The 19,187-nt window shown below is 39.0% G+C and overlaps 1 protein-coding gene across 1 annotated transcript in view; it reads right to left on the bottom strand.

The window, feature by feature from the left end:
* Positions 1-15,857, bottom strand: part of LOC308347642 (ankyrin repeat domain-containing protein 26-like) — a 140,593-nt gene extending 124,736 nt beyond the window's left edge. The window contains exons 1-6 of the mRNA XM_080811232.1: positions 15,749-15,857; positions 15,418-15,591; positions 12,538-12,644; positions 10,934-11,071; positions 8,799-8,866; positions 117-153 (exon numbers count right to left, since the gene is read on the bottom strand). Of these exons, the coding sequence (XP_080667358.1) occupies positions 117-153; positions 8,799-8,866; positions 10,934-11,071; positions 12,538-12,644; positions 15,418-15,591; positions 15,749-15,823 (599 nt within the window). The 5' untranslated portion in view covers positions 15,824-15,857. The remainder of the gene's footprint in view (positions 1-116; positions 154-8,798; positions 8,867-10,933; positions 11,072-12,537; positions 12,645-15,417; positions 15,592-15,748) is intronic.
* Positions 15,858-19,187: the final 3,330 nt, after the last annotated feature.

Genomic DNA, 19,187 nt, shown 5'->3' with positions numbered 1-19,187 from the left:
GTCAAGCACATAAGATAGTGCCTAGCGCACAGTAGAACTCTCAACAAATGCTTTTCTCTGCATTCCCTTGTTAACACAGAATTTGTAAAAAAAAAAAAAATCCATAAAAATCCTACCTGCTTAAAGAGTCTTCTTCAGAAGTCTTATTCGCCACTAAAGCAAAAAGCAAAATATATTTTAAATCAACAACGGAAAAATACAGGATATTTGTGCTGTGATGATGTGTTAAAAAGTATTCTTCAGGACCATACCTGGCAACCACGCTGGAGTGAATATTAATTATACTATTGGTAGGCAGTTAACTCACTAAGAAATCTTACTTTCTCCTCTACATTTACCAAATGCAAGAAAAGAATGGTATCCATCAGAATTTGATACCCAAAAGTGGATGTTTATAATGACCACAATTTTAACCAAACCCTTGAGACTGACAGAAAATGGTATCATTAGCAGAATCATCATCATAGACTGACAATGTCAGGATTCTCCTGGATTCTTCAGGACTTTCACTACGAGGCACAGTTTAAAAAGACTGTATTTATTTTGCTGTAACATAACAGAACTTCTCCAGATCTCCAGCAGGGGCTGTTAAGTTTGGGGTGAAACACCTCATCAAAAAGTTTGGTCTACAGCCACTGTACTTTGCAGCATGGCAAAACATACCAAACAGACTCTCTCTGGCCTTATTTCCAATTGCAAGGTAAGGATGAAAGCTTTTAGTGATTCTGGTTCTATAAAGTATAACCTCTTCAGACGACCTACTTTCATTGCTGGAGAGTCTATCTGGATCCACCTCTTAGACCACAATGGTACCAATGATTATTACTAGGTAGTAGGATATGATGTCATTGTTCTCAACCCTCCCCACTATGTGACAAACGTCTGTAGAAATCACACTTTTTCAGTCTGTGAGGCATATGTCATCAGATCCTACACTGATGAACATAACAAAGGACAAAGATTATCTTGAATCACTATATTCAATTACCTCGGAATTTTAATTTTTTAAATATTCAAGAAGATATCCACTGTATGACTGCAACTATATGACATTCTGGTAAAAGTAAAACTTTTTAAGTTAGGAGTTAAGGGTTGCGGCAAAGGGAGGGATGAACAGGCACAGCACAGAGTACTTTTAAGGCAGTGAAACTACTCTATGTGATACCACATGATAGATACATGTCATCACACATTTGTTAAAACTCATAGAATGTACAACACCAAGAATGAACCCTGATGTAAATTATGGACTGTGAATGATAAAGATGAGTTAATATAAATATAACAATGTACCACTGTGGTTCAGGATGTTGACAACAAGGAAGGCTAAGCGTGTAGAGGAACGTGCGGTAAATGGAAACTCTGTACTTTTTGCTATATTTTGCAATGAACTTGAAAATGCTGTAAAAAATAAGGCCTATTTATGTGAAGGAAAAAAAAGGTATCCATTGAGACTGCTAAGTATTGGTACAAACCAGATGATTTATCAAGTACTTATTACTTGATTTCCTTCTGGGAACCTGGAATTTTGATATATGCTAGGGAGAAAATGCCTACATGATTATCACTTAAAGAAAACTTCAGGCACTGAGTATCTATAAGATTCTTGTATTGGCAGGCAACATCTCACATGAGTTGTCATGATTTGATGCTGGAGGAATTAAGCACACCCATAGGCAGAGGATTCTTAGAAGCCTGCACTTGGCTTCCTCTAGACTTCACTCCATGCACCTTTTCTCTGCTGATTTTGCTTTGTATCATTTCACCAAAATAAACCGCACGCATGAGTACAAATATGCTGAGACGTGTGAGTTCTTCCAGTGAATAACCAAATCTGGGTGTTATTTTGGGAGCCTCTAATACAAGTGCATCATATGCAATTTTTATGATTAAGATTGATGTTTTAACACACGATTACAGTTAGAAGGTTATTTCACAGAACACCCTTCCTTGAATCTGTTTTTCTTAGTATTTGCCTGGGAGATTCCTGTTATTTCTAGATCCATTTGAATAAAGGCATAAAAGGAATAGATGAAATAATGTCAGAAAATAATGTGAAACAAGCAACAATTGTATTTTAATTAGGAAAAAAGAGAATTCTGATGATTATCAATATGTTCTACAGTATAAAAGTTCCAATAAAAAAACTAAAAGGTCACATAAATTTTCTCCAACTAAATAGGGCTTAATTCACTTTTATTGTAGTTATGAATCAACAAGGTAACTGGGATAATTATAGAAAAATATGTAACTATCATACACAGTATAATAACAACTATTGATTATAGAGGTTTTTTGTTTCCACTTTTTCTTAATTTCTTATAGAATTAGAAACATAGTTCACCTATTAAAGGCAGTTGTTGACAAACTGGTCAAAAACTCAGAAATACTACATTCAAAATGTAGGATGAGTTATCCACTCCACCCTGAAAATAGTGGATTTGATCACTAAAGATCAACAGGACTCTTTTGGGGGAAAACAAAGTGAGTTATCTCATATACACAGATGGTTAAAAACCTGTCAATCTAATTGGCCACATATTCTTGTTAAGCCACAGTTTACCAATTTCTGAAAAAATATAAAAGCATGTCACATTAAAACTGTTATCAGGTAAAAATTTCCGACAGTCCAGAAAATGCTTTCAATCTTGGCCAAGCATCATCACTAACTCTGTCAGTGTGGTACAGGCAAAGAAGTTTAACATAAGAAACAACAAAATATGAAATACATTTGAGATGGGGTAGCCTGTTACCTTAGAAGGAAATATACATATGGTAGAAATGTGCTCCAATAGTGATAGACTCCAAGACAGTTTCCCTTAGCGCTTTCTTTAGAGATGAAATTCAGAAAGGAGCGGTGAAAGTGGAGATATCAGAAGAAGGCAAATGAAAGAGGATCGAGAGGGACAGCACCAACAAAAATAGTCCAGTACTGACTTTTTTTTACTGACACAGAATCCCTAGCAAGTGAGAACTAGTATATTCAGCATATCACCTTATATTTTCTCCTTGGTATTAGACTAGTTTTCTGCAATAAAATACTTAAAAGAGGTCAGTTTCTCCCAAACTGCTGGTCTGTATAAAGTATTTCTGATCAAAATTTAAAACTGTCAAAATACAGCTGCATCATGATTCCATATCAGAGATAGGGCCTGACAGTGGCTTCCTGCCTATTGCTTCCAGATTTTTGTCCTAGTATTCATCCAGGAGAGTGTACCAGGGACTTGAAGAAAAGCTCAAGTATCTCTACACGAAACAGGTAAGAAAGACAACACTTTTCCTCACACTTGACCCCTAGGTTTTGACAATTATGGAAAAATGTTGGCCAGTCTACTCACCAGGCTTGACTATTTCCCCTCGACCCTGTCCAGGTAGATACTGCAGTTACAAAAAAGTTAGGGAGGACCTTACTTGATGTGTTATTTTTCCATATTTGGACAAAGAATGTACCAATCACATAAATAACAGACCTCACAACTCAAAAATGGTTCTTTTGAAAAGGTTACCACCAGAGAGCTTTTAAAAGTTAAATCCAACTTTTTTAGTGATTTTATTTGATACAGTTAATAACTCCTTGAAATTTTTTTTTTAATTTTTCAACAACATTTCCTCTAATCCCTCTCCTATGTTTCCCCAGCCACTCCTCAGTCTTCTCTACTAAGTCTTACACCTCCATCCACCCTTATATATTGGTATTCCCAGGCTTTGCTCACTGGCCTTCGTCTCTATATCTTTTCCATCATGCACAAGCTCAATCATTGTCCAAGCTATGACTTTGCCTAATAATTCTAATCAAATTATTTCAAATCAGCACCTCCAAACTTGATGCTCTTATCTCCAGCTAGAAACTCCTAGTATTCAATTATCCAATTACTGAAAATATACTACATGGATATTCCATCAAATTCAACATATAAGAAAATACCTGGTCTTCCCTATTCCCACTGCACTCCGATAAAGTCCTACTCATTCTTCATGGCCAATTTAAATGTTAGTGCACAACCTGGAAACGTATAACTCTTCTAAGATTTCCTCTCTCCCCCCCGCTTTTTTTTTTTTAATTTTTTTAAAGATTTTATTTATTTATTTGACAGAGAGAGGGAGAGATCACAAGTAGGCAGAGAGTCAGGCAGAGAGAGAGGGGGAAGCAGGCTACCTGCTGAGCAGAGAACCCAATGCGGGGCTCGATCCCAGGACCCTGGGATTATGACCTGAGCTGAAGGCAGATACTTAACCCACTGAGCCACCCAGGCACCCCTTTTTTTTAAGATTTTATTTATTTGACAGGGAGAGACACAGTGAGAGAGGGAACACAAGCAGAAGGAGTGGGAGAGGGAGAAGCAGGCTTCCCATGGAGCAGGGAGCCCAATGCGGGGCTTTATCCCAGGATCCTGGGATCATGACCTGAGCTGAAGGCAGCCACTAAATGGCTGAGCCACCCAGGCATCCCCCTCTCTCCCCTTTCTACATTTAATAATCATGGAACTGTATTAACTATACCTCTTTTCGATCTCTGCTTTATATTTCCCCTGCCACTGCCCTACTCAAACATGAGCTCTTAACTGATGACTTCCAGAAGGAAAAAAAAGCCACCAACAAATATTGTTATTTCTTAAAAGAATAAAAAAATTTTAAGCAAAACAAATGAGAAAGGGGGCACCTGGGTGACTCAGTCAGTTAAGCATCTGCCTTCACCTCAAGCCATGGTCTCAGAGTCCTGGGATTAAGCCCTGTATCAGGCTCCCTGCTCAATGGGGAGTCTGCTTCTCCCTCTCCCTCTGCCCTTCTGCCCCACTCGTGCTCTCTCGCAAATAAATAAAATCTTTTAAAAAGTGATAAATTAAAAAAATGAGAAAGACAAAAGGCCTAGAAAAAGAACAACATTGTAAATTGATTAATTGGGCCTCCTGATGTTTTCAGTATAGAGGAGTGAACATTTCATAATGGACTGATACTAGACTAAGGAAATATAAGCGTCCTTTATCTTCCAGTCTCTTTACATGGTTTTTTCCCAATCTATCCTCCACATGAGGGGTAACCAAACTATGGCCACAGGCCAAGTCAGACCAGTCACATGTGACTGTGCTCCCATAAAACTCTATTTACAGAACCAGATGGTTGGTTCTTGCTATTCACCTACGTATTGCTACGGCTGCTTTCACACTATAATGGTAGTTGTAGTTGAGAAACCACAGGGCCTAAAATATTCACTATCTGGCCCTTTAGAGAAAAAGCTTGGTGATCCCTATTTTGTGCCACAACCAGAAGGCCCTAATTCAAATCTAATCTGTTACCCTTCTGCTTCACATTCTCCAGTGAATCCCTGCATCAAGTACTGCTGGCTCCCTCCCCAATAACCATGTCAGAGTCTTCATTCTTGCTGGAGAACCACAACTTTATTTGGATATTTATTGTCCCAAACACAAAGAAGGTGGCCTTAACCCAGCTTCAAAAGGAGAAATGATTATTCTAAGCTAATCACAGTACCTGATTTACTAGTGGCTAGTTTAGGAACAAGCACGTGATATAACCTAGCTTATAAGATATTACAGGAAATTTACTGCAAGCCTCTGAGTTTTCTTCCTATTTAAAGAAACATATAGGGGTGCCTGGGTGGCTCGGTTGTTAAGCCTCAGCCTTCAGCTTGGGTCATGATTCGAGAGTCCTGGGATCCAGGCCCACGTCAGGCTCCTGCTCAGCAAGAGGCTTGCTTCTCCCTCTGCCGCTTCCCCCTGCTTGTATTCCCTCTCTGTCTGTCTCTCTCTGTCAAATAAATAAATAAAATCTTTTAAAAAAATAAAAGAAACATACAAAGAAAAACAGTCCTTCCAGTAATTGGATATTATCATGTGAGAATATGCCTCGAACTGTTGCTAATTAGCCAATCAGGAAAGGAAATATAAAATACCGCCAACCTCAAAGCTAAAAAGAGACAACTGGAATCCTGGTGACATCACTGAACCATCAAAACAATTCTGGTTCCTCCTGTTTTAGTCACTGTTTTGTTTGGTTTGCTTTTTTTAGATTTATTGATTTGAGAGAGAGTGCACGCATGCAAGAGAGAGTGCACGAACGGGGGGAATGGCAGAGGAGGAGAATCGTCAAGCAGACTCCATGCTGAGCACGGAGCCCAGTGGGATGTGGGGCTTGATCTCATGACCCATGAGACCGTGACCTGAGCTAAAACTAAGAGTCAATGCGTAAATGACTAAGCCACCCAGGTGGCCCCATTTTAGTCACTATTATAAGTCACCTGTTATTCGCAGCTAAAAGCATTCGACCTGATAAATTTGCCAAGGTCTACAACCTAAGAGCTACACCTTTCCATGGTACTGAAAAACTTTCATTAGTTTGCCGTAGCTAAGTATTCACTCATTCCAATCATTCCCATAGCACACTTTTTGTACCAGCAAAATTGAACTGCTTGTAAGTGCTCCTAAGTTCACTCGTACATCTGAGCGTCTGCACTGCTGTTTCCTCTGCAAAACATGTAATCTTTTTCTTTTTTTTTTGACAGATCACAAGTAGGCAGAGAGGCAGAAGCAGGCAGAGAGAGAGGAGGAAGCAGGCTCCCCGCTGAGCAGAGAGCCCGATGCGGGGCTCAGTCCCAGGATCCTGAGATCATGACCTGAGCCGAAGGCAGAGGCTTTAACCCACTGAGCCACCCAGGCGCCCCTGCAAAACATGTAATCTTGATAGACGTTTCTCCTGCCAAACATGGTTCTTCTGCCTCTTTACCTGGCAAACTTAATACTCGGTCTGCATACTTACCTTAACTTCTACCCACTCTTCTAAAACTCTAATTTGTCACTATCGACTTACATATTAAGTACCAATAAAAACATAACAATGATAATTATAAGCACTAGGGGACTCTGGCACATAGTAAGCACGGAATAAAGTAGAGTAAATAATAAAAATAGAGTAGTAAAAACAGAGTAAATAATAAAAATGACAATGATAATAACAAACTCCTGGAGGGCAGGGATTGTGTTTTTTGAATGTTTGTATTCTACATCAGAGTAACACTTAGTAGCAAAAAGACACTTGATAGTTATCTGCTAAGTGAACAAATGAAAATGAGTAAATTGCAAAACCAAACCAACCTACAGATTTTCTTTGATAAAAGTCTACTAAGTTAAAGGTTTCTTCATACATTTCAGATTGTACAATGCACTAGGTGCCACATCTAGGGAGCAGTGGTAGCATTTTTGTTATTGTGAACCATTTTCTGCTTTTATTATAATCTGTTGAGCCTCAGAGTTGCCCCATTTGAATTTTTATTATGATAATCTTTTTACTAATGGCAACAGAGTATCGTGTTCTAACAAAATTACAGTATCATGACAATTATGCAACGAACAGAAGAAAACATTGTTCTAATAAAGTCAACATATCTCATTCTCTTTAACTAATGAGAAATGAAGTTGTTAATGATGATATCTTATTGATACAACAATATATACAACCACCTATGATTCTCAAGGCGTTTCTTTTCTGATTTCTGTACCACGGACAGTCACCTTTAAAGAAAAAAAACAGTCTCACTGGTATTGCTGCATACTAGCTAAGTTTTCCAGTTCTTATTGCTTGCCATTTGTTTATGGTACCAGGAAGGTATTATAGAGTTCCCAGTTTTAAGGATAGCTCCTTTTTTAATGAGACAAATCAGTATGTAATAATACTTACTAAATGTAATCCACTTGTAAAAATTAAAAGATCCATTTTCATAACAAGTTCAAGTTGTTTTAATATGCTTATAGACGAAACATAAAACATACTAACTTAAAAATCTCTTTCTCTTATTTACACAAAGATATAAGGGATTTTAGGGGTCATGACTAAAATTATGAATTTCTTTTCAGACAATAATGTCTCATATTTTAAATTACCTACAATTAACTTCCTTTTTCGTTGTTGTTCACACTGAGGTACCTTTTTTTTTAAATTATGTTCAGTTGGCCAGCATATACTACATCATAAGTTTCTGATGTAGTGTTCAATGATTAATTAGCTGCATATAACACCCAGTGCTCATCACGACACGTGCCCTCCTTAATACTCATCGCCCGGTTCCCCCATACCCCCACCCCCTCCCTTCCATAACCCTCAGTTTGATTCCTGGAGTCCGGTCTCTCTCATGGATTTGTTCCTATTGTTCATGATAGTATTTAAATTCTTAAATAATTCTGAATACTAGACTATTAAGAAAGAAATTAGGGGCACCTGGGTGGCTTAGTGGGTTAAGCCACTGCCTTTGGCTCAGGTCATAATCTCAGGGTCCTGGGATCAAGTCCCGCATCGGGCCCTTTGCTCAGCAGGGAGCCTGCTTCCCTCTCTCTCTCTCTCTCTGCCTGCCTCTCTGCCTACTTGTGATCTCTCTCTGTCAAATAAATAAATAAAATCTTTTAAAAAAATAAAAAAAAAAGAAAGAAAGAAAGAAAAAAAATAGAGGCCCCTGGGTGGCTCAGTTGGGTAAGCATCTGCCTTCAGCTCAGGTCAAGATCCCTGGACCCTGGGACTGAGTCCAGCATTGGGCTCCCTGCTCAGTGGGAAACCTGCTTCTCCCTGTCCCTCTGCCTGTGCTCTCTCACTCTCTCTCTCTGTCAAATAAATAAATAAAATCAAGAGAGAGAGAGAGAGAAAAAGAAAGAAAGGAAGAAAGCAAGAAAGTGAGCTTATGCAATTTACACACTGGTTTGTTTTTTTCCCCCCCACTGCTCTTTCATAATCAAAACTTCCTTACGCTGCCTTCATCTATGTGACCACCAAAAGTACTTCACTCTGAAAAGTCTTACCTGGATTGTTATTTTGCGAAAAATTTTTAAGTCTTTCTTCTCTATGTTGGGCAATTATTTGGCGATTGCTACATATAAAAAGGGGTGATAAACAATGTTACTATTTTAATACTGATATGAAAAACATTTACCAAATATATCAATTCATAAGAGTATTTCGAATAATATCAGAGCTAATATCAAACCTTAAATTACCCCATATACTTCAAAGGAAGGTGAACCAGTCATGAAGTAGTAACTTAGCAATTAGTAGTATTAGCTTGCCATAACGGAACGTGTCTTGAACTCAGTGGTCCTAACTCTGTAACCACAGCTATTTGCTCTTGGACGAGCCACTTCTCTCTGGCTCCAAGTCTTCCTCTATAAAACGGGCATCTTACTGCCTTATTTCACAAGGTTGTTAAGAGGATTTCATGAAATATTAGACCCAAAACATGGCCTCTCGGGAAAGGTGACGCCCACCACTCTGGGAAGGGCTGTATGAGACCTTTCATCAGCCCATAAGAAAAGGCGCTCCTCGGGATTTAAAGCAGGCTTGAGATATAGGCCTAGAAACAAAGGAGAAAGGAAAGTCCAGGCTCTTCCTGTAGCATTACTTGAACCTCTCTAACAGCTTAGAAGGGTCCCAACTGCCATCTGCTAGCAGGATAAAAAAGCAAAATCCTCAAGCGGTACTTCATTATGAAGGTCTGCGCTAACATATGGGCTTCATGTAAGGCTTTTGAGTGCGAAGGGAAGGGTGTGTGTGGCTAAAGCCAGGGGGCCCAGCGGCCAGAACAGGGTGCTGGTGCCTTGGAATAGCAGCTGAGCATACAAGCATATGTCGTAAACTAAAAAATGTTGTAACTTTGAAGTCTCATCGTGGGTCACCGCGAAGACTGAGGAATGTGGATCAGCAAGGGCATCCTGGGAGCAAAGGTCAATCATAACCAGACTGCAGAAAAATACCATTGCCTTCTAGAGGACAGGTCTGTACAAAAAGTTATTTGCAGGGGTGCCTGGGTGGCTCAGTCATTTAAGCATCTGCCTTCAGCTCAGTCATGATCTTGGGGTCCTGGAATTGAGCCCCATGTCTGGCTCCCTGCTCTAACCCCTTCCCCTGCTCATGCTCTCACTCTCTCTCTCAAAAAATAAAATCTTTAGTTTTCTTTCTTTTTTTAAATATATTTATTTATTTATTTATTTGAGTGAGAGAATGAGAGAGGGAGAGAGAAAACATGAGAGCGGGGAGGGTCAGAGGGAGAAGCAGACTCCCTGCTGAGCAGGGAGCCAGTTGGGGGACTCGATCCTGGGACTCCAGGATCATGACCTGAGCCAAAGACAGTCCCTTAACAGAGTCACCAAGGTACTACACAGCAATGTTGCAGCAATAGAATCAAAGAAAACAAGGGAATGACAAGAATGTCCTTTTTTCCCTCCAAATGACTTGCGAAAGAGGATGGTCTCTTTGGTCTTAGGGAACTCCTGAGGTTCCTGGAAAATTCAAGGGGGAAAGTATAGGAGATAACCCTCAAGGGAAAGTATAGGGTTTTCTACTAAACTGAACATCTCAAGACCCAAGTAACTAGTTAGGAAAAGAAAAAAAAAAAAAGATGTTGGATGTTGGGGCACCTAGGTGGCTCACTTGGCACTCGGTTAAGCATCTGCATTCAGCTCAGGTCACGGTCTTGGGGACTGGGGTTGAGCCCCACATCAGGCTCCCTGCTCACCAGGGAATCTGCTTCTTCCTCTGTCCCTACCCTGTCCCTCTCTGAAATAAATAAATAAAATCTGCAAAGAAAGGAAGAGAGGAAGAGAGGGAGGGATGGATGGAGGCAGGAAGGAAAAAAAAAACACAAATGTAACATTCTTTGTACCCCATGCATTACAGTTATCCTTGGAATGAAAAAGATACAATTAAGATCCCTAAAGACAAAGGTCTCAATAGTCCTGAGATAAAGAATCCCGCACCCGTTGTTATTGCTAACTAGTCTAGCCTTTGTCTTGGTTTCTGGCAAATGATGGGGGCTAACTCACTGCCATCCCAACATTGCCCAAATCAAACTACGAACTCTCAACCACTACATAAGAACTAAGAGTTAAATTATTTTAAACTTCAGTTTAGTGATAACTAACATTTTAATGTACACACTTACACATCAAATCCACTAAAAACAGCATAGTCTTCTGCCGTCCATCCACATTCATCTCGAGAAGAGGTATTAACACCTTGCTGAAGAAGAAGCCTGACTACATCTGGAGATTTAAAAGTTGCAGCAAGCATGAGGGCTGTTCTAAAATAACAGAGACATAACTTCACCCTTAGGAACTCAGAGTTATCTAAACAGCAAATTTCATATACTTTACCAGGTTAATATCTTACCTGTCGGTCCAGAATTGACCATTAACACGTTCAAGTGTTTATCTTTGTAAATTACCTCCATGGCTAAAATTAAAGGACAAAAAAGAAGCCTCTTGTCCCCCCTGGGTATGATAGTAGAAGTTGCTAATTTAAAGTCATTTGATGAACAAGAAACTATGCTAAATTCTTTTAAAAAAGAATTCCCCATTTCTTCCTTAAGCTGATTCAGTGTACTTCCATGCCTTCTAGAGGACAGGTCTGTATAAAAAGTAATTTGCAGGGGTGCCTGGATGGCTCAGTCATTTAAGCGCCTGCCTTCAGCTCAGTCATGAACTTAGGGTCCTGGAATTGAGCCCCACATCTGGCTCCCTGCTCTAATCCCTTCCCCTGCTCATGCTCTCTCTCTCTCTCAAAAAATAAAATCTTTAAAAATAAAAAAATAAAAAAAAACAAAAAAGCTATTTGCAGGCTTAAAATAACAGTATTCACACTAACAGTAACAAAAGAGTCATAGTTGCAGTTAATGATACTAAGATAAGCATGTGTTAGACACTAAATTAAATACTATATATATAAGATATTATTTACACACAACAAACCTTGAAGGATATATTATCCTCCTTTTCATATCAGAGAACGTATCTGGTGATGATAAGTAATGTTTCCAAAGTCACATACCCAGCCAGTAGGAAAGGAATTAAACCTAGTCTTGTGTCTATCTAAAGTCCGTCTCTTTTCTCTTTATCACCAACCTATGATTTGTCCTCACTAAAAGAAAAATCTATTCAATTAAAGTTATCTTTCATCCTTCTGCGCTTACCAATGAAAACAAAACAAAACAAAACAAAAAATATACTGAACATGAAAAAGGATGATAAGCCCACACTATCTGGTAATACTAATTAATAATCACTTAGGGATCATCTAACATCAGTATTCTTAAAAAAAAAAAGGCAATTTAAAGCAAGGAGTCATTCAAAAAATAAAACAACTCCTATTTATGTTTAACATGCATCTTTTAAGGAAAATATATATGAAGTAGATGTTTCCAAAAAAATACTATAAAAGGGTTAAGAAGTTCAGTATTGTGTCATACAATAAAAGGAGTCCACACTTTATAATAAAACTAATATGAAACCCATTTAGCTAACATAAAATCATATGGCAGAAAAAAAAAAGACTGCAAATCACATCAGTCAATGATATGAAGGAATATAAATTCTGCCATATACTGTTCTTCATGTTGCCCCATCAGAATAACTGCTTTCTGCCTAACTGATGACATGTCGACATTTTTCACTATATAATTATAAATTAATCCTCTTCTTATTAAGTTAGTCTGACTTAACTGTTACCATCCTAGAGCAATATAAGGTTTTAAAAAAACAACTACTGTACCTTTTCGACTTATCAACCACATGTACATCTGCTTTTTTTCCAATTAACAATTCCACCATTTGGTGTTTGTTTTCATTTACAGCAAGTAAAAAAGGAGTGAGTTCAAACTGTAAAAGGGTAAAAACAATTTATAATTTACAATTTATAATTTACAAAATTACATATTTCCATACTGAATTTTAAAACCTATAAAGGATCCTCTAAACTTAAACACATATATAAGTACTCTAACCCCCCCATACTCCCCATCCCCCCATTCTCCCCACCGCCCCCCACCCTCCCTCACCCCCCTGCTTTCACCAGCTGCTCCTTCTCTTTACAATAGCCCTCCTCAGGGGGCCTGGGTGGCTCAGTCTGAGCTTCTGCCTTCAGCTCAGGTCATGAGCCCAGGGCCCTGGGATCCAGCACCATGTCAGGCTCCCTGCTCCGTGGGGAGTCAGCTTCTCCTTCTCCCTCTGCCCCACACCTCTGCTCATGCTCTCTCTCCCACTCTCACTCTCTCAAATTAATAAATATTTTTGAAAAAAATAAAATAAATTAAGTTAAATAGCCCTCCTCCACCTCTTCAACAGATTAACTGTAGTCATTCTCCAAATCTTACTTCAAACATTGACTGGTTCCAAGAATCTCGGCTTCTATCACAGCATTTATCATTGTATACTCCACTTATTTTATTGCACCCCATCGAAACCAAGAGCTTCCTGAGGGAAGGGACTATTTTTTATCTCTATATCTCCAAACTCTAAGACATAGCTGTAAAAGCTTAAAGTATTTTTACTGAGTTAACAGCCTAAATGATTATCTCTGGAGTAGTGTTTCTCAAATTATATCCCAAAGAACACATACTTTGCTGGAAGGTGAGGATTGTGCCTCAATAGAAAGAGTCAATGATCCTCTATGTTTGAGAAATATTACAGAACTGCACTATATCTCTCGCACAAAAGAAATCGGTTTAAATTTGCTTATCCCCAATTGACAATACTTTTCGTGGCAAACATTAACATTTAAGAAATTAGAGTTTCAGGGATACAGTGTCAAGAACTTTCCAATAAAGGTGAAGGTTTTCTCCAGGTTATACCAACATGCTTGATTCTCTTCTATCAATGGTATCAGGATCCCAGATGTCAACATAAAGCACTCTTGCTCCAAATGGGTCACTAAGGAGATGGACTCTGAATTAAAAGAGCAGCTCTGGGGGGGGCGCCTGGGTGGCTCAGTGGGTTAAAGCCGCTGCCTTCGGCTCAGGTCATGTTCCCGGGGTCCTGGGATCAAGCCCCGCGTCGGGCTCTCTGCTCTGCAGGGAGCTTGCTTCCTCCTCTCTCTCTGCCTGCCTCTCTGCCTACTTGTGATCTCTGTCTGTCAAATAAATAAATAAAATCTTTAAAAAAAAAAAAGAGCAGCTCTGGGGCATCTGGGTGGATCAGCCAGTTAAGCATCTGCCTTTGGCTCAGGTCGTGCTCTCGGGGTCCTGGGATCCAGCCCCGCATCAGGCTCCCCTACTTTTCCCTCTCCCTCTGCCCTTCCTCCCTACTCATGTGTGTTCTCTCTCACGCTCTCTCTCAAATACATAAAATCTTTTTTTTTTTTTAAAGTTCATTAAAGTGAAATCTTAAAACTTCGAATAACTGACTTGACAGTTTACAGCACTGTTAGCCAAAGCCGGCCTCTTTCAAAACTTGAAGAAAACCAACACTTGGGTCAACTAAAACTTAGTAACTATAATCAATTGTAGATAATTGCTGCATTTAAGAATGAAAATGTATCAAAGATTAGTGTTAATATCAACTGAATCATAGAGACATAGATCACTTCTCTATCTCTATAACGAGATCATGGTCTTAGAACAGAATAAGGCATATTCCATGTAAAATTACTCAGAAGTACTACTTGGGTTAGAAGCCGAGGCATAAAAATTCTTGCTATGTGAAGAACATGCTTCTCTTCTTACAAGTCTGTATATGTGTTTTCTTCCTGCTTCCTTTCTTTACAGTTCCTACAAAAATGTATTTCCAAAAAGTACGCTCAAGAAAAAAAAATTAAAAAATAAAAATAAAGGGAAATCTTAGACAATTAAGTTATTTCAAAATATTTTCATTCAGGGAATGCTCGAGCTTCTACATATGAAAAATTGACCCTATCTATGTCAACCAACAGTGCTTCCTTAAGGGCAGTGGTAGGAGGTGATGCACGTCAAAGAAATAACAAGTGGAATAGTGAGCACGGTCCTCCACTACTCCCCATGCACAGCTATACCACCCCCCCCAAGGACCTACATAATGCTGAGCAGGAACTACTCTGTGAAATGGGAGACCCCAATGCGGCACATGGCAGGCAGAGTGGCTATGAGCACAAGTAGACGCCCCTGTAGGATGTCATGACCCGATCCCCTTGCTCTCATCTTCAGAACCTTGGGGCCTGGAGTACCCAGGGCCTGCAACCTGCTGCTTTCTCCTCCCACTTGCACTCACTCAAGTTTCCCCACTGGGTCATGGTCTCCCACCCATTCCCAGCAGCACCCATTTCCTAAGCCCCTGCACAGCACCCAGCCTCCATCATCACCTCACTCCCTTTCAGGCCTTCAATCCTTTGTGGGCTCTGAGCCCACCATCCACTCCCAAGCACTAATGGGAAGATTCTCCTTCTGGGGTGGAAGGGTGGCTGGGAAACAGAACTCTGCCCTTTCTGTGGCCATCATTCATCTCTAGTCCTCCCTGCCCTGGCTTTGGAGTTGTTTCCGTGGTGACAGGACTTGATGTATCGAATTCAGTATTTATTATTTATTACATATATAAATAAATATGTAAATAAATGTATTGTCGCTAAAAAAATTTATATGTATGTTTTAAAATTTCAAATACTTTTTAAATAAAGTTGACATACCTTGTTTCTTGCTTCAATATTTGCGTGGTATAAAATCAGCTTCTCTACTATTGACGTGTTGTCACCAGCAACAGCATAGTGGAGGGCAGTATTGCCAAAGTTATCCGTAAGGTGTGGATTAGCACCGTGTTCTAAAAGAATAGTTACACATGTCTCTTCCTGGCATTGTACAGCCTGTCAGTAGTATCCCAAGAAACAGAGTGTAAATTCTGGGAATTTAAAGCAAGCATGCCACAGTTTTCACCAATTAGTTACATTTAAATGCAATAAAGTTTCATTCTACGTAATTCAATCAAATCCATCTCAGGCAGACACAGCTGCTACCACACACCTTCATTAGAGGAGTCCTACATTCTCTATCACAGAGGTTAAGCTGGCATTTCCTCTCTACAAGAAGAGTCACCATGTCGGCATGGCCAATGGTACAGGCCAGATGCAAAGGAGTCCTAGGAAAGTGAAAGAACATTTTAGGAAATTATAGTGCACTCTTCAAAACATGCAGTTAATTCATGTAATTGTAAACGTTAAATAGCATCTTATTCCTTCGACTCAAAAACAAAGATTTAGTTTTCTTTTGAAGAAAGTACAATATGTATTAGTGATTAGTCACCATGCTAGTAAAAGAGCGGGCTATCTGACTAGGTAGAGCGTGACCTCAGGATTCAGCTCAACCTGGGCTTAAATCCTACTTAACTCTGTCACTTAATAGTTATTGCTCAGCCTTATCCTCAATTTCCTCCTCAACAAAATGGAGATGAAAGTAGTTATCTCGTGTCCCCTGCCCTGCTCAGTTTGAAGGTCATGTGACTCTTGATCTCGAGGGTCATGAATTCAAGCCCCGTGTTGGCTATAGAGATTACTAAAAACTAATAAAAATAAAATAAAGAATAGTTATCTCACAAGACCTCATCACCATGCTTAAATGAGGATCTATGCAAAGTTTGTTACATATTATTATTATAATTATTACTATTGCTACTATTGTACAAAGACAACACTCCAATTAGGTAAAGTAATCCGATTATGCCTACTTCTCAGATATGTTTTAAGGATTCACAAGAACACTATATTTCAATGATTCTAGGAGGGTCATTTTGTTTACCTTTTAGTATCTCTGACATTAGAATGTGATTTATAATTCAAAATGTCTTACAACTATAATTGGCAGAATTTTTTAAGATTTCTTATTGGTATATAAAATGGTGGGGCATCACACAATCTATGGTGCCTTACATTAAATGAAATACATACAACAGTTCTACTGCAGTTCTAGTCACATGGCTGGCATTTAAATACATTTTAGTTCTTGAAAGCATTATGGGAAAAGAAGACTAAAATAACGAAGCATTCTTTTTAAGTAATTCTTCACTCTGATTTTCAAGAAACTTTAAGCCAAAGGAAGCTCAGGATTCAAATAAACGGGAACAGTTTTATTTTTATACATTATGTATTTATATATATTTTATATATTAAATAATATATATTTTATATATCTTATACATAAATATATATTTATATATTATATATTTTATTATATATTATATATTTTTATAATATATATTTTATATATACATTATATTAAATGATAAATGAAATATTTTTCTCATTTATTAGATATTTAGATTTATAGATCATATGAAAATCAAGAATTACCAATTATCAATATTAGTATTTAATACTATTATAAATAAATAAATTGCAGATATTTCTCCACCACTTATGAATGATTCACCTTTTCCTACTAATATGAAATGTCACCATATTTGGGTGTTTGGCATTTTCTACTCTGCCCCATTCATTCATCTGTCCTTTCAGCTATTAGTAACCGTGTAATTTGTGGAAATTTAAGATACATTTTGATATCTGGAAGGGCAAATCTGTCTACTGATAAAAATTTAAGTTTTTATTTTCATTCCAGTTAACATGCAGTGTTATATTACTCTCAGGTATACACTACAGTGATTCCAAAAATTTTCTTAATGTCCTCACAAAGATAAAAGAGAGCAGGTGGAACCCAAAATTCTTAAAACCAAGATGATTTTATTTGTTTAATGGAATGTCGATAAATATAGGAAGAGTACACATTTTGAGAAATACGTCTTCCTAATCAGGAACAGAACCATCTTCCCAATTCAAAATTTCCTTCGACAGCCAGTCAGTAAATAACATACATACAAAGTGGATACAGATATAAATTATATATTGGATTTTATCAAAAGAATTTGTAGCCCAGAAGTTGATCTATTATGGGAATAGACCCTTTTTTATGACATTATCGTATAAAAAGATGTCCATTAAAAATAAAATACTGGGGAAATACAAATCAAAACCACAATGAGATACCACCTCATACCAGTCAGAATGGCTAAAATTAACAAGTCAAGAAACGACAGATGCTGGAGAGGATGCGGAGAGAGGGGAACCCTCCTACACTGCTGGTGGGAATGCAAGCTGGTGCAACCACTCTGGAAAACAGTGTGGAGGTTCCTCTAAAAACTGAAAATAGAGCTCCTATGACCCAGCAATTACACTACTGGGTATATATCCTAAAGATACAAACGTGGTGCTCCGAAGGGGCACGTTCACCCGAATGTTTATAGCAGCAATGTCCACAATAGCCAAACAATGGAAAGAACCTAGATGTCCATCAACAGATGAATGGATAAAGAAGATGTGGTATATATACACAATGGAATACTATGCAGCCATCAAAAGAAATGAAATCTTGCCATTTGCGACGATGTGGATGGAACTAGAGGGTATTACGTTTCGCGAAATAAGTCAATCGGAGAAAGACAACTATCATATGATCTCTTTGATATGAGGAAGTGGAGATGCAATGTGGGAGGTTTGGGGGGAGGTAGGAAAAGAAAAAATTAAAAGATGGGATCGGGAGGGAGACAAACCATAAAAGACTCAATCTCAAAAAACAGACTGAGGGTTGCTGGGGGGAGGGGGGACGGCAGAGGGTGGTGGGGATATGGACTTCGGGGAGGGTATGTGCTATGATGAGTGCTGTGAAATGTGTAAACCTGGCGATTCACAGATCTGTACCCCTGGGGATAAAAATACATTATATGTTTATTAAAATAAATAAATTAATTTTAAAAAATAAAATAAAATACTGGGGGCGCCTGGGTGGCTCAGTCGTTCAGCATCTGCCTTGGGTTCAGGTCGTGATCTCGGGATCCTAAGATCAAGCCACACATCGGGCTCCCTGCTGGGAGGGAGGGGGCGCTGCTTCCCCCTCCTCCACTCCCTATGCTGTGTTCCCTCTCTCTGTGCCTCTCTGTCAAATAAATAAATAAAATCTTAAAAAATAAAGTAAAATACTGTATATACTTCATTTCTTTTCTATCACTATTGAAACGTGGTTAAATCACGTCAAAGCTGTCTGTTAAGTGATCTATACGGGGACTTATGAGCGGGTCCAAAGGCAGCTGAGGATTTTGTTTTGTTGCTCAGACAGTCGGCCAGGGCGCGAGACCCCATGCTGCCCGGCCTCAGGAGGGAAGACCGCCAAGCGCCCTCGGTGACAGGAGGGCTCGGCTCCACAGGCTGAGCCCCGGGAGGTGCGCATTTCTCCCGGTCCCCCCACCTCCTCCCCGCCGTCTGGGGCGGCCGGCTTCCAAGTCCCCTTACCGTTTCATCTTGTCTCTTTTATTCACGTCTTTCCCAAGCAGTAGCAACCGCTGCATTTTCGCTACGTTGCCCACGACGGCAGCTCTGTGGATCTTTTTGAGCTCTTTCACGCGGACGTTATACCCGCG

The sequence above is a fragment of the Martes martes genome, assembly GCF_963455335.1.
Source record: "Martes martes genome assembly, chromosome: 8".
In the NCBI taxonomy this organism is placed as follows: domain Eukaryota; kingdom Metazoa; phylum Chordata; class Mammalia; order Carnivora; family Mustelidae; genus Martes; species Martes martes.
Note: the sequence above shows the minus strand (reverse complement) of the source record. Positions and strands in the feature narration are given on the sequence as shown.